Raw genomic sequence first — 24,301 nt, forward strand, 5'->3', positions numbered from 1 at the left:
CCCATACACACTGCTTACAGTTGTTAAGTTATGATTAGACAATTGCTGTTCAGGGGAGGGTTTATGAAAATTATGAAAATGACATGTTATTCAGAAATAGCATGCATCCTCTTCTCAAAAGTTTATTCTGTATCTTCTTAAATGCCAGCTGTGTTTACTGGCTCCAAAGTGAAAGGCAGGAAATACTTATCACTCTCTTTGTTGGGGAAAAAGCAGCACATGAGCATCTTTGCAGTACTGTAGGTGGCTACGGGATAAATCCTTCTCCAAAAGAGGAGGTATATGCATGGCTTTTTAAGTATCTTCTCACATACTTTGCTGGAGCTTAAATGAGTGGGAAGCCCCACAAGAAGAGCAGTGCAGCCAGAAGGCAAAGCTTTTCATCACCCAAACCCATTCAAAGTAATATGTCCAATAAAACAACTTTTTTCCCTGCCTCGATCTGACATTTCAGTAGTGCCCTCCATACGACTCCAGTAGTCACCAGCCTACAGTCAATGGAGCAGTCGATACAGACCTGCTATTATCTGGACAGGGGATAGAGGAGGGGACAGGGGGCTCTATTGAACTGCCTCTTGCTGCCTTGAGGACTAATCCACCAAATGGAGAAGCCGATGGCTGATTGACAACATCCATCGACTCCCCCGCCCGCCCACTTCTTTCTCACTTACTTCATCTCTCCCTTATCCCTGTTGTTTGTTCTGCTCTTTATCTTCCCCTCTTTACTCCTTTTATTCCCACAGCTCTTTTTCTCATATGAATATTCATTTATGTATGTCATGATGGATGGATATTTTTTTCTTTAACATCTACCTGCAGAAGCAGAGCTTGATGGTGATTAATGCAAGAGCAGTAATGGCTTGGGTTTTAAATATTAGCTAAGCTTTAGAAGAAAATATCTGAGGTGGAGGGTAGCTGATGTTACTGGGCCTGCAGTTTTGTCAGGCCGTATTCAGCACAGCACTCTCCTCTTATCTCCTTTCCTCTTTTCCCTTCTTCTCTCCTCTTTTCTCTTGCAGGCTTTGTTCTATGAAAGACATGTCAAGCACACAGGTGGCGTCAAATGGAAGACGGTGGAAATGTTAATTGTTTTCTTTATTAGAGTTGAGAATGTAAGAAGGAGCTGCTGAGATCCATGGGAAAAACGCACTTCAAAGGCTGGATTGGTTGTTCAGTCAGCACTATGTGAAGTTGTCGGAGCGAGCTGGTCGGTCAGCAGCGCGATCCATTCTGTCAGCATATCTCACCTTATTGTTGTTAGCTAGCACTTGTGTATGTCACGTTGAAGTGCAGTAGACCTACTTTAAGAAAAGGGAGAGAGGAAAAAAATAGGCCGCAATAATAATAAGACTCGCTGCACAAGGCGATGTGTGAATTCCTCTGAGAGTGAAGCCTCAAGAAAAGGCACATGAAAGAAAATTCTGTCCTATCACACCTTATGTAACTCCTGTCACCCTACCCCCCAATCTTCCCCACTCAATCTCTCCCCCCATCTCCCACTGTCACACTCACCTGAGTCGGAAGTGAAGAAGGCTCACTGTCTTTCATGCTGAGCTCATATCCTTTCATCTCCTCATGTCGTTTGTCTTTAATCTCCTGCAGGGAATGGCTTCCTCGGCACGTTCCAAAGGGGAGCACAAGCAGAGAGTCTTCCTGACCGTCTCTTTCGGCGGGATCAAGATTTACTGTGAAAGATCAGGGGTGAGTAGCATGTCAGCGAGCGGGCCCGTGGCGGAGCTGCACTGTGAGGCCTCTGCCAGCTGCTGCACTGTGAACCTACAGTATAGGACATCCAGAGGGCAGACACTCGCACGGTTCAGTTCACAACGGCTGCCAGGGCCGCCATCTTGTAAGCCTGGCTGGCACGGTTGACATATTAGTACAACTGCAATACCTGCACAGACGGAAGATTATTCGCAAGGTTATGCTGAAAGAATATGTCATTTTCATCACAGCAAATGCAAAAATTCAAGTTCTTCTCTGAGTAGCATGCAAAAGGAAGCCGAAACATGCTTTCAACAGGACAGTTTGCCCTTTAGCTCATAAAAATTTAACTTGACAGCATAAATTACAGGTCTTGCATTTCATATTTGACCCTGAGTAAACTGGTTTAACATATACCCAAGTAAGATTAAGGGTTTGCTGCAGGACCTACTTAAGATCACTCAGGCTCTGTCTGCCTGCTAATGATAGCGCAGTGAGCAATGTTATGGTGATGTTATGAGACGGGCTGTTTCCGCCTCCACCCTGGCTTTCATCCCCCTGGCGGACTCAGAGGCCTGCTGTTCCATTACAGGATGATCGAGGGGCTCGGCTCTCCCCCATCCTGGGGCGTAGTGTTGGCTAGATAGGCCCACTCTGCTCATCAGCGCTAACCGATAATTAGCACTCAGTTCCACCCCTTAATGATCATTGCTGCTAATGCTAATTACACCACGGCTCCACCTCAGCTGTCGTTAGCGCTAAACTGATAATTACGCAACAGCGATTGTCCCGTGGCTGCCGACCCCCACCCCACCACCAACCGTCTATTCCCCAAAAAACAGCCATCTTTGATAATATCTCTTTTTAATATGACTGGTGGTGATGGTGTGTCTTTCGCCTGTAATGAAAAAGAACATTAAGCCTCTCGCCACCACCAACCAGCTCACCAGCTTTTGACAAGCTCATTTGTTGTTTTGGAAATCATGCCCCTAATGCTCTTCATTCTATTTACTGATTACTGGCAGTAAATAACACTCCACACTTAATATCCCTCTTGAGTTATTACGGTGGAAATGGGGATCACTCCAGTGCAGGCAGCGTCAGCAAGCATTTAGATGGAAATACTTTATGTAAAGCTGACATGATTCTCTGCTGAATCGAGTAGACTAGTCATATTAGTTTTGTATTTTACATTAATCTGAGGCGTTACTAGTGACGCTCCCCTCTGAATATCGGCTAATGTTCAAATGAAAGCTTCTCCCCAGTGCCCAAGCTTATCTCTGCTAATAGTGGAGCAGCAGGTGGGTGTGCCTGAGTGACAGCTGATTTACTCTCATTCTGTATATATGGGTGTGTGTCTATGTTTTGTGAGCTTGTTTGGGATGTTTGCAGAGTGTTTGAGTGCTGCCCAATGGTCCAAAATGTTATCAATACACCAAACAGTAGATTTAGAAAAAAAAAGGGATTTTCGGCTGAAGTCAAATCCTGCTGATATCAAAGCTGGACATAGATGAAGAAAAAAGGATGTCTGCCACCTACTCTAACGCATCTAACAGCACAAAACAATGATGCTACTGGATTACAAGTTCTATAGTAACTATAGTCTCTATATAAAGTTCTGTGTAATAGAGATTTATACAGCTTTGAATCTCTCCCTCATCTGTCAGAGACTTTCAGGCTCCCTCTGTGCTGGTCGGTTGCATTTGGCTCAACAATACGCAAAGAAGTTTAATGTAGGTTTGACCTACTTTTTCCTGCCAACACAGTGACAGTCCTTGTACTTGTAAAACATTATTTTAAAAAGTCCGATTTTAAAATGAAACAACATGAAGATGTTTGTTGCATTTTTAAGAAGAGCAAGACACATGGTAGATTGTGACCCTATTTCACATGGCCTACATGGTCTTTCCTCTAACACTTAACTTCTCTGCCACGTGCTGTAGGTGCTCCTGCATCACCACTCAGTCCACGAGATCAGCTACATCGCCAAGGACACCAGGGACCACCGGGCCTTTGGCTATGTCTGCGGAAAGGAGGGCCACCACAGGTTTGTGGCCATCAAGACCGCTCAGTCAGTAAGTGCTTTTCCTCTCTGCTAGAGCTGTTTTTAAGTTAGTGAGGGCAAGTCCAAGTCCTCCACAGCAGTTCCAAACCAAATCACAAGAGTACATAAGAAAAGTCAAAGTCAAGAGGCAAACGATTTTAGATTTCTAAAGACTGGCCGTTAAAGTCTCTCTCAAGTCAAAAATATGTTCTTTTTCTACAGTGGGGTGTTTGACATAAGTTTTTACATTCATCTGCTGAAAGTGGAAAGTTTCTCTGTGCTTTCACATTAAATATCTGATTTTAAGTGATGATGACTTTAAATGATTCATGACATCACAAATAGTTTATAAGTCAACCCTGGTCCAGTATGCAACTTTTACAGTGTGATGTAGAAACTTGATGCCACAGGTGCACATACACTGCGAATGGACTTTACAGTGAAGTAGAAGACCTCTTCTCATCATCTGTGACAAAGTCCCTGCAATGCTGAGGCCTAACAATTCAATATTTAAGCTGTGTGGCTAAGCATTGTCAAAAACACTTATTTTTTATTAAAGATTAAGTGTTTTTGCTTTCAAGTCTCAAGTCAAGTTAATGGAGAGTCAAGTTCGCATTTTTATCAAGTTTGAGTCCAAGGCTCAAGTGTCAGACTACAACTCAGGAGCCCAAGTAGTAGAGAGTAGAATACTAGAATAATAGGAACAGGCAAACAATGTTTTTAACTGGCCAAGAATAATGGAAAATTAGTCAAAAAGATTGCTGTGATGTGTTCTGTAGGTGTTTGGGATACTGTGATAGATTTTGTAATCTGACTAACAAACAAACCAATGACAATCTTAACACGACGCTACTGGTCACCTCTAGTGCTAGTTTCTACTACATTAGTTTCATGTCAGGTGTATTTAAAACAAGGCAATAGTTGACTCAAGAGATCCTAAATAAACAATGAGATATTTACTTAATTGCTGTTTGAATTTCTGGTTGAGTGTGCATTATAAGCCTGGTGTGTCCTTGAGATCATTCTCAAGGAACCTTCAGATTATTTTCAAAAAGTTTACAAAATCCGACTGCCTTGCTTTACTTCTTCCAAATCTTCCGGATTTGCCATTTTACCCTCCTCCACCTGCTGCTTGCCTACACATGAACACTGCTCTTCACTGACCTGGGTCTCATTTTGTTTGTCAATTCCCACTCCTTCTTTACTTCCCTCTCCTTAATTCCATTCCTTAATTTTCCACACCCTCTTCTTCCTATCCTATTCCCTCTCTCCCCACGTCTGTCATCCAGGCGGAGCCTCTCATCATTGACCTGCGCGACCTCTTCACACTCATCTACGACATTAAACAGCGGGAGGAGATGGAGAAGAAAGCCCAGAAGGACAAACAGTGTGAGCAGGCAGTCTACCAGGTAGGACACTCAGAGCTCATTTCTGCTTTTTTCTCAGTTTCATTTCCCATTCGGAGGCGAGATCACACGTTATAACTCAGCCAGCAATTCATTCACACAACAAAAATCTTAACACTTTCAAGCTCCCTCTGAAGTGCATCTCAGACTGTGTTTGTCTGCACCATTGATTCCTATGTTGAATATCTAAATATATTGTAAAATTCAACTGGTTTAGATGCATTATATTTTTACTGGAATCTTTGACAGGAAATGTATGCGTGTATACATGTGTCTGTGACACCCCAAATCCCTGTTTCACACTGTCAGTCTGTAATTATGCTTGCTTGCAGGAAAAGACAGACTAAGTTGTTTTCCGTCCTTCTTCCATTTATTTTCTAATGAGACTGTAAATTCAGCTGTCTTACTGATGAAAAACAAAATGTGTCATCTGCCTTCTGTTCCACCACTGCACAGACAATCCTGGAGGACGAAGTGGACGATCCAGTTTACCAGGTAGGACTGTAGGCACACAGAGCAGGAAACAAACACTGCTGACCTTGATGCTTTTCTAGCTTCACTGGTGCTGTTTTCACTCATAAAGCTTTGAATAAAAGAAAAAAATAATCCTTAATTTAAATATCTCCTCCAGTCACTGATCTGCTTGAATTAATGATTCATGATATTCCACCATTCCAGTAAACAGTAGACCATCCTAGTGGACAGTTTTGTTCAACCATTCAACTCCCATTTGCCAGTGCAGTGTTGTAAAACCATATTTTTTAAGTTGATCTGTGTCAATGTTCTGATTTCTTCCAAAGACATGCCCCCCTGACTGGTTGTTACCCCACCCTTTTTGACCTGTGCATTTATTTGGCTGAACATGATTTTTTTTTCTCTGTGTTTGCTCACACTGAATACAGACAACACTAACTCTTACTCTGAATGCTATGTTCAGTGGTACGTCCAACCACCTCCCAGATCACCTCTGTTCTTTGCTCTTGAAGTGTGTTTTGCATAAAGTCATTCCATTTGCAGCTTTCGATTATGTTGATGTTGGTTGACAAAACTCCAGACTGTGGCCAGAATCCTAAAGGAGTACTTTGACATTTTGGAAAATACACTTATTACATTATTATTATACACTTTCTTGCTGAGAAGATCAATACCACTTTCATGTCTGTGTAGTAAATATGTCTCTGGAGACATCTGCCCAGTTAGCTTAGCATAAAGACTGGAAACAAGGGGAAACAGCTAGCCTTGTTCTGTCCAAAGGGAGCAAAGTCCACCTACCAGCACCTGTAAAGTTCTCTAATTAGTAGACGCATGACAGGTGCCGGAAGGCTGCAGTGTATAGTTTGGCACCTGATTTAATTTTAGTCTTCTGACAAAAATGTATATTAGTTTTACTAATTATTTACTTGTTTTGGTTTCATTTCACATTGTAGTAAAATCATCTTTTATATCTTAAAAGCATTTTAGGCTGCAGCTGTCGCCATCTTTGATGTGCACAGTTACCATGGTTACAGGTGTTGTTCTTGGTTATCATAAGGTTAGTTGTAAAGGCACATTTCCTTATTCACACACAGTGCCTATGTGACTTTACTCTGAAGTTATACAACAGACTAGCTCTGCTCAGTAAATCCAGTTGTCATTTCCAAACTCTGGCTGTTTAAACAGAACGGCTAACTCTCATTCCTGCTCAGCATCAGCAACAGCATCAGCATTAGCATTGACATTAGCATTAGCATTCGCATTTGCATTACCGCAGCTACTACCTATATACTTACCTATTTTCTTGACTGCAGAGTGGAGGATCATTCAGAATCTGGTTTCACTTCACTAAAATACTGTCTGGGTTTAACTTGAGAGGAGAAGCTAAAGTGTCGGATAATGCTAGTGATATTTCTTTAGCAAACATCCAGGGGAAGATTTAGATGGTGGACTATCAACATTAATCCTACAATTTAGTCATTCCTTCTGATAGCAACAAAAAGATAGCAGACTGAAAGTGTAAAGGTTACATCCACAGCATTTGATAATGTTACATTAACTTACCTTTTTTTAAATGTTGGTGTGCTGCTTGCATGTTTTCGTAGTTTGTCCCAGATGTTTTGCTGCCGCTCCCTCACTTAAATTTCATATGTCAGTTCTTGTTTTTAAGTATTCTTTACTTAGTTTTAGTCTCGTTTTCATCATGTTTTGCCAATAGTTAGTCAACGAATATTTTCCGTCATAGTTTTTGTTCAGAAAATAAACACTGATGAGCTGTCAAACAAGTTTTGTTACAACTGGACCGAGCAAGGCTAGCTGTTTCCCTGTTTTCAGTCTTAATGCTAAGCTAACCGGCTGTTGGCTCCAGATACGTATTTACCACACAGATATAAGAAAGATATCAATCTTCTAAGTGAATAAACATATTTCCCAAAATTTCAAACTATTTCTTTAACTTAAGATACACAAAGGCATTTATTAACGTCAACCTTCAGAGGAGATACTGACCAATTTTAGGAATTATGGGACTTCACTCATGGATCTCAAGCAAATGTTCTGACCTCTGGGTCTCTGTTCTCTCAGAGAAGTGGAGCCTCACATTGCTGATGTTGAAGGGAGACTTCTAGCTAGGACCTCCACATTGCCTTGAACTACTGCCTGACCTATTATACTTGTGCTCTTTCCTCTTCCCACCTCACTCTTTTTTCTTTCTCTCTTCATCTCCTCCATTCCTCTTTCCCATGCCCCATTTTTTTACACCCTTCATATACCTGATATCATTTCACTCCCTACTCGACGCCATCCTCGCTCCCCTGTGCTTTCATTTATTCTCGTCATGTATCACTCCCTCGCTGTATCTCTCTATTTTATATCCCAACCTTTCTCTCTTCTTCCCATCTCATTATTCTCTGCACTTCTACACCTTGCCCACTACTTCTGTTCTATAGTACATAGTGTTTGAGGCTGGACACGAACCCCTCCGTGGCCCCCAGTCAGAGGAGAGCGTTTATCAGGTACAAAGACAAGCATTGCCCCCTTTTTTTCCCCCTCTTCATACCCTGTGATAGATGATGATAGTAACAGTACTAACAATATGACCTTATGGCAACTTTCTTGAAGAAGTGCAGATTGTTTTTTGGAGAAAGGAGCTTTAGAAGTAGATCAAACTAAGGTTTCTGTTTTAATGTGGCTAAAGAAAACCCACTGAGGGAAGAACCAAATGAAGCTGTGCAATCAATCTAGGTTTCAGTTCATGTTTAAGTTATAATCCGTAAGTTTTGTTTGGTTTCCAAGTTTGGTTGAACACAGCAAACATTTGAGCAGCTACTCTGTCAGAAATAAAGCACAAGAGCAACTGGTTTATCTGTTTACAGTGCAACAAACATGTTTTAATAAAGTCAGTCAATAGTTGCAACTGTGAGTAGTTTTCCACGCACCAGTGGGACACAGTGAAGTTGGTTTGAAGATGCATATCTACTACTGGTCTAACCAGGATGACAAATATTTTTCATTTCCTGTGGCTTCTTCCCATTAAAAGTCACCTTTGTTTTGCCAGTTGAAGCGGCAGTAAGAATTGAATCTAGCATGGGAATGGCAGACTCCGCCACTACCAATGGAAATTAATATATAGAGAGGTAGTTAGGGAATGTAAATACATTTAATAGCTATTGCTGAAAAAATGACAACCAATCGATTTCATGAAAATCTTAAGAATGATAACTTTTAAAATGCTACAAATGAAAAAGGCAGCAGCTTTATGTGTAAAATGATGCCTCATATAGCATAAAAAACATCTGCAGAAGAGTCAAGGTCAGCTGTTTTGTCTGGATAGTTCACCCAAAGCCTGTAGGCTATGCCAGATTCCTTTTATATATCCAACACTTTGACCTTTTGGCTTAGACCATTTGAAGGAGGACTCCAGGGACCTGTCGTATGGTTTAATCCTATCCCCCTCCCTCCCCTTTTCTCCCTCTCCTCCTCCTCCTCCTCTTTTTGCCTCTCTGTATCTTGCGTTCCTCTGAAGATGAAAGATGCAGAGAGAGATTAATCACTTGCCATGCCATTTGATCTCAGAATGAAACAAGATCAATAGACTTGGGGAAAACGTAACGGAAAGTTAACCAGTCGAGGGAGTGATAGGAGAGAAAGGCGGCGAGGTTAAGAGCAACATATAGTTCGAATAAATGTGAGGGAAGTATACAAAAGAGACGAGAGCTGAGGCTTTTTCGTTTTGTCAGATGAACCAGTTGAGACATACTATTGCAGAATAACAATAGCCTTTCTTAATACTTACAGAACCAGCATGCACCATCCTCAAGCATTGTTTGCAATCAATATTGATTTAAGTAGGATTGATTCAACAAAACAGCTGTAGAATTTGCATAATCCTATTGCTCTAAAAGATAAAATTAGGTCTAAAAATATGGACTGAATCAAAATTGATGTAGTAAGCCTTTTCTTTTTCAATAGATATGTTTCAGTTCTTGTAAGCTCCTGTTCCTTAATAACCCAGCCTAAACATAAAAAAAAGGTGTTGCTCTGTTACTTACGTTTGAATCGACCTCCAATCCAATGCAGGTCCCAACCAGTCAGCAGAAGGAAGGGATCTATGATGTCCCAAAACGCCATTTCATGACTGTAGGTGTTTTTATTTTTTATTATTTGTTTCTTTACTCTTCTACTTGCAAACCTCTCTTTAACATCCTCTTACAGGAAGTGCTTTAAGCCCCCTCTGACAGTGTTCATTTGTAATATTTTGCTCTACTGTATTTAATAGTTTTAGTTATGCATTACAGCCGACAGGCTCTAAAACACATTTCCCAAGCCAACGACGAGTCAGACAGGCTCTGTGTCTGCATCCGCTTTCTGTGATGATGATGAAACAAAGCTACATTGGTCATGCCTAGCCTGCTTGAAAAGATAAGTCTAATTGATTGGTCAACCAAAGTCAGACATGTCAGCAATTTCACAGGACATTAGAGGGGCAGGCTTCGTATCCAAAATCCAATCCTGTGCAGAATCCGACTCATGTCAGGACCAGATGGTCGAGACAAAATCAGTTTGATCAGATTCTGTTTGCTGGTCCCGTCTGACTGGTACATTGGACTGACTAGATGAATAAACGGGTGGCTGAGGATTCCTCAGAGGATGAGGACGAGAGGTTTGTTGGTGGGGTGGGTGTTGGGTTGAGCTGCATGCAGTGTAGTCACGGCTACATACAATCAAGGTCACCAACCACTCATAGAATATATGACATATAATTTTTTTTTTCTGCAGTGAATTTATTTAATCAGAAAACATAAAGCACTTTTTGATTTCCTCCTCCCTTTCCATCAAACTGAAAATATATTTCATCTCATCCTGGTAGATTTTATGAGTTCTTCACCACCATGCAGTGACCACACTATTACATCTCTCAAATCGCTTATAAAAACATTCATTCAAGCCTATTTCGCCAAACATTCACCCAGAGAGAATTTCCACGCGACTTTTGAAAACAGCCCTAGCAAAGTGCATCTCTGCTCTTTGCTGTTTGTGTGCTTGTTGCTCAGCATATCAAACAGATAAACTGTCCCAGCCCCCTTGCTATCTCACCCAAACAGCCCATGCCAGTATAAGTAGCAGCGCTTCCATATCTCTAAGTGTTACTGCTTGTCTGTTCATTCAGTTGGAGCTTTTTGAGAGCCTCGAGCTCCCCTGATGTGTGTCAGTGCCTGCAGGGAGAGACCACTGTGTACAATGTTTACCTTTTTCCAAATTCTGACTCATTCTGTGCCCCCTCAATGGTCCCAAAGTGCCGTGCAAACTGTGCGATCCGCTATGTCCCGGCTTATTCAAGGAGGACATAAACACCCTGTTAGCAGCAACACTGATTGCTGTGATTCCTCCCTTTTCTTTCTTTTGTTTGAATATGTGTTTGTTTGTTTGTGTATCTGTTTATTTATAGCATGAATATCCTGTGTTCTGTGTGCTTTTGTGCTTTTATGGTGACTCATTGTCTGCTTGTGCATGGCCCCAGAGACATTTCATGCAACTTAGCCATTCCATAGTCTCTTCTAGAGCCACATCCCCTCTCCTTTAAGTAGTGCAAGTGGAGGACAGAGGGGACTAGTTCAGGGGTCACGTCTGCCTATAGGGTGAGGTGGTCTCAATTGGTCGGTTGGGTGGTTCCAGGAGCTTCTTCTTTCATTCATTCCATGAAATAAATACAGTCCTCTGTGTATGTGTCTGCTCACAGAGTAGAATCAGCATGATAAAGCGGCCCGGACTCTCACGGGGGCCCCTCTTGATTGGCAGACATAAGAATATCTAATCAGAGCCAGTTTTATAGGACTGAATAGCCTTTTACCCACTCAATTATAGCGAGCCATGAAAGATTCATTTTAGATCCATTTTCTGATAATGAAATGAGAGGATAGTTGTTTCTTGCCATCCACAGCTCAAACTGCCTTTGTGAATAGATTTCACTCCCCACACCTACCCACCCATGCAACCACCATACCCTATCTGGAGATGAATTCAAGGTTTCATGACTGTGCAAATCTCATTGTCGTGATGTATCACTGGACTTTGTCTCTCTCTCCCTTATCCCTTGGTCCGACTCGCAGAATATCAACCACTTTGATCTTTTCGGCGACATGTCCACTCCTCCCTCTGTGAGTACCACACAAAACCTAGTCCTGATTAACTTTGTGTAAAGTTTTTTAAGAATTGCATGGAGAAATAACATTAATATTTTATCTGTAATCTTAGGTGGTTTCATTAGGACAGTCACAGAGATCTAAATAACCTGAATATCCAGCAGTACTGCAGATTAAAGATAAATGTGCAGCACAGTGACTTTTAGGTGACTTTGATAGTGCTGACATCTGTGTGTGTGTGTGTGCTTTGCCTCCCAGATGCCCCCATCACCTGCCAACACACTGGACCCTAGCAGGAGCAGCCGCCAGCAGCAACACAATCCTGCTGAGATGTATGCCCCCTTCAGCCCCACCTCCGTGCCGTCAGGTAGCTACCCTGACTGAAATGTTACATCTTTTCCACAATACAATACATAAAAGGGAATTAACTGCTGGTGGGGATGTCTTTCTTTGATATGTAATTTTGTGAAAAGCCTTGCCAGAATTTGGCAGGATTTATCTCAGTTTTTATAAAGACCACACATCGGGCAGCAGCGTGATTATGCTGTAACCCACAGAGATACTGCAAAGTGATGCCTCTTAAAGGTCCACAGTGGTGGTTTTACATATTTTAACGAAACTACTGACATTATGGGTTTCTAGGAACATTCAAGAACATTCCAACATCATTCAGCCTACTGAAGAGCGACCTTTTTAATGCAAAAAACAGCTTAATTCACATCATCAATGTGTCTGCCTATGATAACAGCTTATAAATGCTTTATGACAGCTGACTCTCAAATTTCAGATGCTGTCCTGGAACACAGCACAAGGAAGCACTTTCAAGACAGTCCTAGCTTGCAAATTAATTACCATGCAATAGTCACATACATTGCACAAGAAGAGGACAAGAAGTCATTAATCTAAAGCCAGTTTCTGCAAGAAAATATTTATTGAGTACAATAATGATATTTTCAGAAGCGATTGCTTTCAGGGAGTTAAGCGTTTTTGCACCCAGTTTTGTGTTGTTAATATGATAAATTATATGATGTGTGCATGTAATTGATAGACTTGACCTGGGATTCATACTTTATTTCTGCTGAAGTCAAAATATTGAACCTCTTGCTCACATGATGAGGCTACCTTAGGACATAATTTTGAAATATAGTTGCACTTAATAAATCTATGATTATCAAGTTTGGTAATAAAATCAGTGGAAGCATGTGGCTGTTTGGAAGGCAGACAATCAATGTTAAATCGTATGATATGTTTTGGAAACAGCAATATTAATATAGTGGAGGAACATGCTGTAATTTTAAAAATCGATGTATTGAACTTATATAGACAAAATGTATTCTTTTTGATAATAGTAATAATCTCCACTTTCTTTTCCTGCTTTAATGTCCTTTAATCTTTTTCTATATTTCTTTCTTCTTCTCCCTTCTCCTTTTGTTTCTACTCCAGGTTATATGACCATGGGTCCGGTGCAGGCAGCCCAGTGGGCGCAGCAGCCGTTTCCTGCCCAGGCCCAGACTCTGGCCTTCCCTGTGCAGGGGCCCCTCCAGGTGGCTCAGGTCCTCCCTGGTGGTCAGCCGGTTATCTGGGGCCAGGCCAACATTTTCCCTGCCACTCAGCAGCAGTGGGCGGCCATGGCTGCCTACATGCCGGCACAGACCGTGGGCGTTGGGGGGCACGCCATACCAGCTGCCATGCTCCAAGGCCTGGTACCCATTACTACCATGTGCCCCCAAGCCTGCGACCTATCAGCCCCATCCTCTGCCATCACCAGCCCCCAACACACGGCAGACCCTGCCCTGCTACAGAGGCAGTTGAGCCTTGGGAGGGAAGGCCTTGGCATGGACTCAGATGCAGGCGAGGGTCCCTCTACATCAGGAGTTGGAGCAGCAGGTGTGGGACCTGGCATCGCGTCAGCAGCGGTGAGCAGGTGTGGGACCCCAGGCCTCATGAGTGTACCGGACACTCTGGCCTGCAGTCAGCTGCTGCCCCCTTCAGCTTCTGCAACCCAGGAAGAGGAAGGGAGCTGTAGTGACCTTGATCTCTCTAGGATGACCTTGAGCCCAGGTACATCCACATCACCGTCTACTGAATCTCGTAAGTGTTTTTAATTATTGTCCTCTTATGCAATTGCAGCTTTCTAAAGATGGCAATGTCTGTCAGTCAATTCACCACTTTGGTCCATACTGAACTATCTAAACATCTATTACATCCATTGCTATGAAAGGTCGTATAGACATTCATGTCCTTGGATGATCTTCTGACTTTTGATCCTCCTCTGATATTTGTGGCTTTGAATAAAATGTCTCCACAACTAATGTAGTTAAGACATTCATGTTCATGTCACATGCATGACCTTCTGTTAGAATGCTAAACTAAAATGGTGAACATGGTAAACATTGTCGTTTTGAGCAAGATAGCATGCTTTTGTTCACACTTAATAGCTCCAAGCACTGGCTATGGACTATTCTACAGCACTGTGCCTCATTAAAAAGAGTGTATGACCAAAAACGAGCAAAGCTCAAGCGCACCATTCACACAGAAAATAAACAAACACACGTAGGGGGAGAGAGACAAGGAGAACATGCACACAGGGGAGACAAAGGGGGACAAAGATCCAGATCCAAAACATCTGGAATTAGGCACCAACTGCCAGGGGAGAGAGAGAGGTCCCAGGACGGCTTATGGTCAGTCAGAGAAGCCTGAGTGAAAAAGGAGGACAAGAAGAAGAGAGAGAGAGAGGCACACAGCTGTGCTTGGTGACCAACAAACAAACAAAGGGTTAGACAGTTTTCAGAGAGTTAACAGTATTCTTTTTTTTTCCCTATATATTTTTTGGGGGCCTTTTGCCTTTTATTGGATAGGACAGCTGAAGATTGACAGGAAAGGTGGGGAGCGAGATAGGGAATGACACGCAGCAAAGGGCCACAGGCCAGATTCAATCCCATGGCCACTGCAGCGAGGACCCAGCCTTGGCACATCGAGCCAGCTCAACCAGGCGAGCTATAGGGTGCCCCAGTTAACAGTATTCTTGTTGGCAGGACAAACATGGACTGTAAGGCTTAATAGATTCATTGAGTCTGAGAGTGACCCACCAAAAGGTTAATGGTATCGGGTGGAGGGGCTGAAGTAATCAAAGAATAAGCAACAAACTGAAAGTTAAAGCCAAAAGATGAGTTTTAGGTTTGTATTTTAAGGAGTCAGACGACAGCATTGAAGTTATTCCAGACGAAGGTAGGACAACAGAAAAAGGTCCCGCAGGCAGCTGACCTGTTTTTAGGCCAAATGAGAGCGCTGTATTCTGAGAGTGGAGTGCACGGGATGGAATATAAGGTTTAAGGACATTTGATAGTATGCAGAATGCAGAATGTCAGGTATAATAGAAAAGAAAGGTGAGGGGATGACATGGAGTAAAGGCTTTGACAGTATATATAAAAGGTCATAATCTACATTTGAATCCACTACTTCTCAGTATAGGTTATGCATGTTACTAGCTTGATGTTCAAGTATCATTTATACTTATTTTAGATAATGGTGTAAAACAAAGTGGAATTTCTCTCTCTTCCCAGCATCTACTCCAGCCCCTCAGCAGAGCTCGTCTTCAGACTGCCCCCCTTCCCAGGCCAGTGACCCCCCAACAAATCACTCCCCGGTAGACCCAGAGGGCAACTCCAGCAACGCTAAGGAGGAGGAACAAACGGTAAGCACCATGACCCCTGGGTCACATCCCAGTCAATAAGATTTGTGGATTTGATTTCACAACTGACTGACATGATGCTGTAATCTATTATTGTCATATGGATGATCAGTTCTCCAGTAAATCGCATGTAATCACACAGGGTGGAATGTCATGTGATTAATACGGCCAAATGGAATTGATTTTACCCTTTTTTCAGAAAAATGTCAAGTCAATTAAACACAAAAGGTCAAAAATGATTTAAGTGTCTTGATTAGATCATATATAATAAGGTAACATTATTTTTAGTAATTATAAGGTAATTATAGCTGTTTTTATAGCTCATTTTCCTAAATGTTTGGCTCGTGTTTTTCTGGAAAATGTGAGAAAAAAAGAGATGCACTTTTTGCAAGTCCTCACACGCTGGAGAATAGTTGATTTTGCCTGCAAATATATACATTTTACAGCCTTTTCTTCTCTCTCTCAGGGCTGTGTTGTTGCAAGGTCGATTTCTCCGGTGCCCAGTGAAGCTCCTGATCCACCGCAGGATCAGACCTGTCCACAGGAAGACAGCTAGACAACAACAGACACTGAGTGGGTATCTCATGGTCCCCTTCCTCTCTTATTTGCCTGTGTTATCTATCAGCTGCCTTTAAACTAGGGCATTTCATATATTTTCCCTCCTGCTCTTTTCATCTCCTGTGTCTAACTACTCCCCCCTCTCATTGTTCATAACCCTGCTCTGTTTCTTTATTTGCTTTATATTTTCATTTGTCAGTGTGTCTCCCTTTTCCTTGTGGATGAGTGGTTCGCTGCCAGTTGGAGAAGAGCCTTGGTTTAGTTCAATCTTTCTGTCATTATGCTTCTCTGCGTCACCCAAATGAAAGATAAGGAAGGCACAATGTTGCCACCTGGTGGTCAGAGTTGTAACCGCACACATACAGCTTCACGATATGGTCATTTGTGTCTGTTTGTCTCTTAGGGGACGGAAGCTCTCAAGGCCAAGACGGAAGCTCATGAGAAAGAGAGATGAGGGACTGTGATCAGCAGCGTCTCTCACAGCTGGATTACACAGATTAGTTCTGTTTTTTCAACCTTGAAAAGATATTTTGGCAGTTCTGTAATGAGCTGGATGTCCTAGGATCTGCTTTCCTTCAGAGGCCACATACTGTACTGTACTCCTCAGCATGACAACCAGACTTTGGCTTTATCATCCAATCAAAAGACCTTTCAACCAGGAAGTGACCTTTGATCTTTGAACCGAAACCTACAACAGGAGGCGATAGCAGCCTCCTGTGACGGATTAATGAGTTTATATCTGCGAGGATACGTTACACGGCCATGGTGACACTGATGATGCAAATTATTTTTTGGAACCTTTCAAGAGGAGCAGCGTCCTACTGTACGTGGTTGACTTTCAGTTTGTCAACTGCCACCAGCAAAGACTGTACACAGCAGATGGATTTGCCAAATGTTCTCATAGTGTTGCTCCACCGATTCGTACATTTGCATGAACAGACTTGATGTGGATTCAGCGGACTCAGCTGTGAGCAAAAACTGATCTCTGCAGCTTCCTTCTAGATCTGAAACAAATGAAAAAAAATGAGATATCTTTTTCTTATTTTATAAGCTGTGAATTCTGTGTTGATGACGCTGAGTCATTAGAGATATCAGAATGACTTTGAGGCATCAATGTCGAAATCAAAATTTGCCAAACATCTATTTTGTAAATAAGAATCTTCCCAGTCCCCCATACCTGAGCCTCTGTGCCATAAGATAGCTCTCTGCCTCTTTGGATGCCAACTACCTGTGTTTCTCTCAAGCAATGCCCTACCAGCACCTCCATTTTTGACGTCTGGATGTTTGTTTCGCTTTTTGCTGCCATTTATTTTTTATTTCTGAAAAATGTCTATGTTTCTGTTTGGTTGGTGAGATATGAACTGTGAATCTGTGTTACATGGTCATTCAAAATAAAGCCTGCTGTACACGTCTCACTTATTTTGAGCTCGGCAGATGAACGCAATGGTGGGGACAAAAATCCTACTACATAAGTACTTTTTTTAGCAAATAGGAGGCAGATTTTTCTGCATCTCTTTGTTTTTAGATATTCTACATTTCCAGCTGAGGTCGCATTGTTTACAACTTGCCTCTTAGAATCATATCTCTGTTTGGTTTCTTGAATAAATAAGCAGAATAAACCCATACTGATGTGCTTAATAACCACAAGCCCAGAGACAGTAGAGTGCATTTCTATGCCTTATCAGGTTTATTTTTGTTGTCCAGTCACTGTTCTTCTTGTCAGGTCATTTGTATACAGGTCATTGTTGTAACAAAGCACTTGGGCATATTGTAGGTCTGCTCCACTGAATGGAAATGGTCAAAAACAAAGGCAACGTTATATAATACGAACAATAGAGATATCACTATTAACTGCTAGACTTACAATAACAAATGGTAACTGTATCCCTGCTCGTGTAAGAAAAATGAGAAATAGTCCAAAATATTTTGTAAATTTTATTTATGGAATTAAGAATTGTCATGAAAAAGAGAAAAAAAGGACTTTTGTACGTCTATGACTTCCCCATACACTGTACCCATGCCACTGTTCAGTCACAAATAAAATATCATGTGATTCCCACTTTTCGCTTGGTTTTTGTCTTTCTTTACCCTGATACCGTCTTTCTAATGATCAACTGTAAAGAGCATTAAAGCAGCCAACAGAGGTTGCTCTCCTCACACATATACTTCAGAAATCCTCTATGCAGTCAATCATTGTCATGTGACTACATTACTTAAACATTTCTTAATCACATGATAGAAGAGTGTCATTCAGAATTGTACTGTGCAAGTATTTAAAGCAAAATGTGATGTCAAAAGTGATAGGGTAACAGTACTCATACTGTTACTGATATATAATTATTACATTATTCGATTTTTAGTACTGATGCATCAGTATATAAGCATTATTTAGCTTGTCTAAGTGGAGCTAGAAATAACTAGTTAGTTTAGTGTTTACCATCTCCGAATTGACACAAGATAAATCTGTGTGGGGTCACAAGATGATTAAAAAGAAAAAGAAACAACGTTTTATTCGGTCATTTAGACAGGTAATCTCACTGATACACTGGGTTTGATTTTCAAGAGAGACCTGGTTCTGCTAAATATATTTGCATAAGCTTTTTGGACTGTTTTAATATTTGCTTCTGTTGTGAAATACTATATCATTTGACCTCTCTGAGCCTTGAACAGTTACCGTATATTGATGAAACCTTCCGAGAAGTTTGGAGGGGAAATCTCATTTTGTGGAACTACCAACAGATCATCGTCAGTCAACTCACGTGTTACCGTGCTGGTCATTGAATAAATTCAAATGTATTCTGCTTCATTTGCGCAAACAAAAAACATGTTGTCGTCAAAGCAGTTTACAGTATTCAGTAAGTGTCTGGGTCATGGGATTGTGTAATTCTGTAAAATCCAACATCAGTGAAGGTGAACAAAGTACACAGACATGACTCAAATGATCTGACCACACAGGAATTTACTTCATTACAAAGCCTTCATTTTCCACCACTGTCATCTAAAGTATGTTTTCTAGCCATTTCAGATTCATTACAGCACTATGTATACAGGTTATATAATAAAGTTTATAGTAACTGAAAAGACGGTTTGCCGTTTCTTTATAGATGTGACATCTTTGTCATACCTGTGTTAAATACACACTAAGACAAGACCTAAAACTATAACACATAGTTTTGTGTGTCTGAGACCTGCAGTATTGTGTATTCAGCTCCACATCTGAGTCTAATGGCAGCAGTGAGTTTATATCCAGGCCAGTATTGATCAGTGAGTGTTTACATAGAAAGCTCTACACTGCTGTCTTCTTGTTCACAGTCTGTCATAACACACAACCATGATTTCTGTGGTGATGCGGATGAGTGCACTCAATTTGCAGTGCTGTCTACTCCATGTTACTTTGAGCTTGGTGCTTCTAAGGTAAGAGTTTTATTTGTATGTTTGGTAATAGATTCCTTTTTTTAAATGTTCTGGTTAAGCTTTACTCCCATTGAGGTTAACTAATGTAAACGTCTTGCTGTCAGATACATGCTAATTCGTAACAATGCTAAAACAGAGTTTCCAATGTCAGATTAAAAGTACTTTATTTCACTTTGAAATCTGCACTAAATGTTTTCTCTGATCAAGATCTATCCTATCAGTGGCCAATTCTACAGAAAGATACTCCAGAGAAACTAAAAGACCTTGATTGCTTTCAAAGTGATAATAAAAGTCTGTTAATGTCCATTTAAATTTCATCTGATTTTCATCTACATGTCACAGTCAGGTCACAACAGCCAACAATGAAGAGCCTAGTGTTCGTGAAGTTCGGTCAGTGGGCAGTCAGGTAGTAGTTCAACCAGTGGACTGTGTTTTATCAGACTGGAGCTCATGGTCACGCTGTGACATCTGTCAGAAAAAAAGAGTAAGTATGATAATACCAGACAGGTGAGGCGCCTGGGGGATATAACAGCAACAATACATGGCATGTGTTTGTTGGCCCATCATGACGCCCCATTGTTTACCTGATAATCTGTTATTACAAAGGAATAAATCTCCCATAGCTAATATATTTTGGCTGATGTTCAGAAACACTTATGACAAGGAATTCATAGCAAATGGTGATACAGTTAGATTTGGAAGAAAAGGTTAAGCTCCGCCCTCAACCAATGCATGAACTTTGGTTCTTAGTTAAATTAATAATACCAAATATACTACATAAGGAGGATGCTTGGAAGCTCTGGCAGCATGAGAATATCAGCTAGGTCAGTATCTCATTATAACAGTCTGCATAAACATGATTTGATGTTGTATCTATTCTTCTTTGTTTGATCCTTACAAGAACCGACGTGTAAAAACGAGAAAACGCAGTTTTTTTGGGGTTATGTGCCGGACTATTTCTTGGTAGAGTAACTTGGAGTATCTGCTGGTCGCCTAGCAACTGGTCCAGACTAAGAAATAGTGGTGGTGATTTTGTACCTACCATAGCCGTACCATAGCTTTACCAAATAAGAGTGTCATTAATCTTCTCATGTAACTCTCTGCAATAAACACAATAAATGTCAAACTTTTCCATTAACTGAAAACTGTTAACTTCAATTTAAGAATCAAGCAAATAAATCTAATATACAAAAAAACACTGGTTTTATGCACGGCACAGAACAAAATATATGGCCATTACCACACTAAACTACTAGATTTGTCTATGTAAATAAGAATAGATTTGGATAAATAAATACTTCCTATGTGTTAGGATTGAGAGATTACTAAAATTCTGCAGTCTGAGGTGTTTTGACCCTTGTGGGTTGTTTTTCTGTGAGGTACAGAGTAACACTGCTGGCAAAGGTCTCAGCTGATGTACTTCAGTGCTCTATCTCATCCACTTTACAAAGAAGGGGGATTAATAACCTTGACATGACAAAGTGAAAACAGTCCTCTAATGGGATTACGACTGTTATAGTTCCCCGGGGCAGTTTCCAAGCTCTTCAACCACCTTTATTGGGTAGTGGCAAACCTTCCTCTGTATTTCTCTGACCATTTATGTGTCTGTCTGCCTCAACTATCCAGTATCGCCATGCCAAACTGGTCCAGCCGTCTCAGTTTGGAGGGAAGCCATGCAATTTTCAAGGCAGGGAGGAGGAGGCCTGCACTGTTCCAGCCCGCTACACTTGTGACAATGTTCCTTTGTGTGAGGGATTCCTCTGCCCCCTAACAGGTATCCCCTACACCCATCCCGATATGCTCTGCATTCTGGAAAATCATATAACATTATTAAGTCTTTTGTTATACAACCACATAGTAGTAACACTGTCTCATGTGAGTGAGTCATCGCTTCATCCCAGGAGATTTTACACTAGTTTGCATTTTTTTAGAGGGTTGTTCTTAAAGGAATACTTTGGGAAATATGCTTATTCACTTTTGTTGCAAAGAGTTCCTCTCATGTCAGTACACTAAATATGAACCAGCAGCTGTTTAGCTTAGCTTAGCATAAAGACTGTAACAGACAGAAACAGTTCCTGGTTCTGTCCAAAAGTAAAAAATCGGATTAACAACATCTCTGAAGGGCACTGCACCCAGACAATAAATAGTCTGTTATATAACCAACCCAATCACAACTGGTTATTTCTAATTAACCGACCTTGTTTGTTTAATCTGTCTGTAAAGTTTTGGTTTTAAAGGGGTTTAAACCAGACAACTTCTTGGCCTAGCGCCATGACTCCCTCTTTACATTTCAACAGAACCTAGCAGTTTCCCTGCCTTCAGTCTTTACGCTAAGCTAAGCTAATTGGCTAGCTACTTTAGGATGTAGAGGTGGTATCGATCTTCTAATCTAACTTTCAGCAAGAGAGCAAATACGTTTTTTCCTAAATGTCAAACTATTCATTTTGAAATCAAGCATTACTAAACGCCATCCAACGTCTTCCCTCTTCTTCAGGCCGCTGTATTCCCAGAACTCTGCGGTGTAGTGGGGAGGACGACTGTGGGGACATGTCAGATGAACTCGGCTGTAGGAGGGTTTCCAAGCCCTGCAGGGAGGAGGTTGAAGAGTATTGGGGAATTGAAAACCTTGCCAAAGGGTGAGTCACGTTCCCATTAGTCTGCAATGTGAGTCCCAGATACTTACAATGACTAAAGATGTCGCTGTCCCCAAATCAATCTGTTCACCATTAATGCTGTTGCTGTCTATCCTGCAGAATCAACATCTTGAACAGTAACCTGGAGGGAGTGGTGCTTGATAATAGATACTATGCCGGCAGCTGCTTGCCACACTACGTCCAGAATGTCAGATTCAGGAAGCCTTACAATTTGCAACAGTACACTTTTCAGGTGAAACCGGCCAGCAATCACACTTTAGTATAATGAGTAATGATACCAAATTTGTTTTTTCTGTACTGCTCTCTAATATTTCACCCTTTACAATAGGTTAATAAGTTGTAACTTTAGTGATGGTTAATAATCAGTTAGTCAGTTTTAAGCCATTAATAAGAACAATATTTACATTGACTGATGGACAGCTATCATCTGAGGCATATTGTATTCAATGGAATGTGACAGATTGGGAAAAATGCTAACAAATATCTATTTCAAAGCATACTGGAGGTCCTGTAGTGAATATTTCCCATGTATCTGGCTAAAAATAACTCCAAAAAGAGCAAATTAAGCTGCCAAAAGACAAAGCAATTGACATTTAATTGAATTTAGTCAAACAACCTTGCATGGAGTAGATAATCCAATCCACACTCTAAACAAGTCTCTAAATAACATTATCTCACTTACTTAAAAATACTAACCACTTTGCAACTATATCGATTTGGTACTGCTCCACTGGTTCTGGTTCCTTCACCACCAGAGAGGTTTTTCTTTGTGTATGGTGTATCAGCCAGGATTCATTTTGAACCTGTTCTGTCTTATCTTCCATCCCATTCCTGCATCTGTTATTCCTGTGCATTTACAGACAAGAGGCTCATACGATTTCAGCATGCAGTCCTTTGATTCATACTCTGACTACATGGACTACACCATGAGTGAGCGCTCCACCCAAACCAAGGTTTCTATTGGCTTTTCCATTCCAGGCGCATTTCAGTTTGGCTTCAACTACAATGATGACAAATATACCAAGTCAGTTAAGAAGATTCGCCGTGCCTCTGGCAAGGTGAGATATTGTTTATTTAATTTTCTCCTGGGTTCTGCACAACTTACTGAATCCTAAAAAAAAAAAAAAACACCCTAACTTCATGGATTTAAGATTCATACAAATTAAAAGTATCCCCCCGCTGATTCCCTCTTCAGTCTAGCAGCTTTGTAAGGGCCAAAGCAGAACTGGAGTTGGCCCAGTACATGTTGAAGTCAGATGATTTGGTGCTTCACCCTGAGTTCCTCCAGCGCCTGCGATCCTTGCCACAGTCCTATGTTTATGGGGAATACAGACAGATCTACAGAGACTACGGCACCCACTACATCACAGAGGCTGCCCTCGGAGGAGACTACGAGCACACCATCATCCTGAACAAGGAGAAGCTCGAGAAATCAGGTAATAGATATTAGTGGCTCCCATACAGGACTCATGGGGGGACTCAAATTATGTTTGGTTTTGTTTCTCAGTTGCGAGTATGCATAAAAATAATTATCATCAACAGATACTGGGGTTTGGAAAGGGCAGTGACATCATATATATCTTGTCATGGTCCAATTTTATATCTAAAGAAAACTTTATTTCCAAATGCAGAATGTTATATTTGGCCTGTACTAACGCTGTGTTCAATGTTTGATAGGCAGTGACCACCACCTGACATAATTTTGTTGTTGTAGATTATTCTTTGGACGACTACAAGCGATGTACGCAGGTAGGCCTTAAGCTTGGGGTCAACATAGAGGGTGTCGATGTGTCGGTGGGGGTTGAGGCTGGAAACTGCGGAGGCCTGCTGAATGAGATGGGAGGTGAGGTTGATTATTTTATCAGATGTCCCGCAGAACGTCCCTTGTTCTACATCAAACACATGAGCTGATGTTGAAACTCTGAAGTCCATCTGTCTCTCTTCAGAGGACACAGTGCAAGGCAGCTCGGTGGAAGACTTTGTTTCTGTTGTAAGGGGTGGAAGCAGTGAATCCATCAGTGCTTTGGTGGCTAAAAAGCTTCCCACCCCACAGCTGATGGGGCTATGGGGCAGCGCAGTGCGTTTCAACCCGGACTTCATTCGCACAACAGTGAGTTTCTCTGTCATTCACTTAATCTAATGTTTTGCTTCCTTTTTCTCACTTACCTTGTCTATTTCGTATCTATGTGTTTCCTGTATCCCCACATTAACACAAT

The 24,301-nt window shown here is 41.3% G+C and overlaps 1 protein-coding gene across 1 annotated transcript in view; it reads left to right on the forward strand.

The window, feature by feature from the left end:
• LOC118334552 overlaps positions 1-24,301 on the forward strand; it is a 33,732-nt gene that overhangs the window by 8,282 nt on the left and 1,149 nt on the right. Inside the window, exons 3-22 of the mRNA XM_035670478.1 lie at positions 1,603-1,701; positions 3,648-3,779; positions 5,038-5,157; positions 5,611-5,649; positions 8,076-8,141; positions 9,706-9,765; positions 11,736-11,783; positions 12,027-12,135; positions 13,212-13,859; positions 15,332-15,462; positions 15,926-16,010; positions 19,341-19,431; positions 19,774-19,915; positions 21,058-21,205; positions 21,926-22,067; positions 22,185-22,317; positions 22,946-23,143; positions 23,281-23,521; positions 23,800-23,928; positions 24,032-24,195. Of these exons, the coding sequence (XP_035526371.1) occupies positions 1,603-1,701; positions 3,648-3,779; positions 5,038-5,157; positions 5,611-5,649; positions 8,076-8,141; positions 9,706-9,765; positions 11,736-11,783; positions 12,027-12,135; positions 13,212-13,859; positions 15,332-15,462; positions 15,926-16,010; positions 19,341-19,431; positions 19,774-19,915; positions 21,058-21,205; positions 21,926-22,067; positions 22,185-22,317; positions 22,946-23,143; positions 23,281-23,521; positions 23,800-23,928; positions 24,032-24,195 (2,925 nt within the window). The remainder of the gene's footprint in view (positions 1-1,602; positions 1,702-3,647; positions 3,780-5,037; positions 5,158-5,610; positions 5,650-8,075; positions 8,142-9,705; positions 9,766-11,735; positions 11,784-12,026; positions 12,136-13,211; positions 13,860-15,331; positions 15,463-15,925; positions 16,011-19,340; positions 19,432-19,773; positions 19,916-21,057; positions 21,206-21,925; positions 22,068-22,184; positions 22,318-22,945; positions 23,144-23,280; positions 23,522-23,799; positions 23,929-24,031; positions 24,196-24,301) is intronic.

The sequence above is a fragment of the Morone saxatilis genome, unplaced genomic scaffold (assembly GCF_004916995.1).
Source record: "Morone saxatilis isolate NCDOM2014 unplaced genomic scaffold, NCSU_SB_2.0 Contig23, whole genome shotgun sequence".
Classification (NCBI taxonomy): domain Eukaryota; kingdom Metazoa; phylum Chordata; class Actinopteri; family Moronidae; genus Morone; species Morone saxatilis.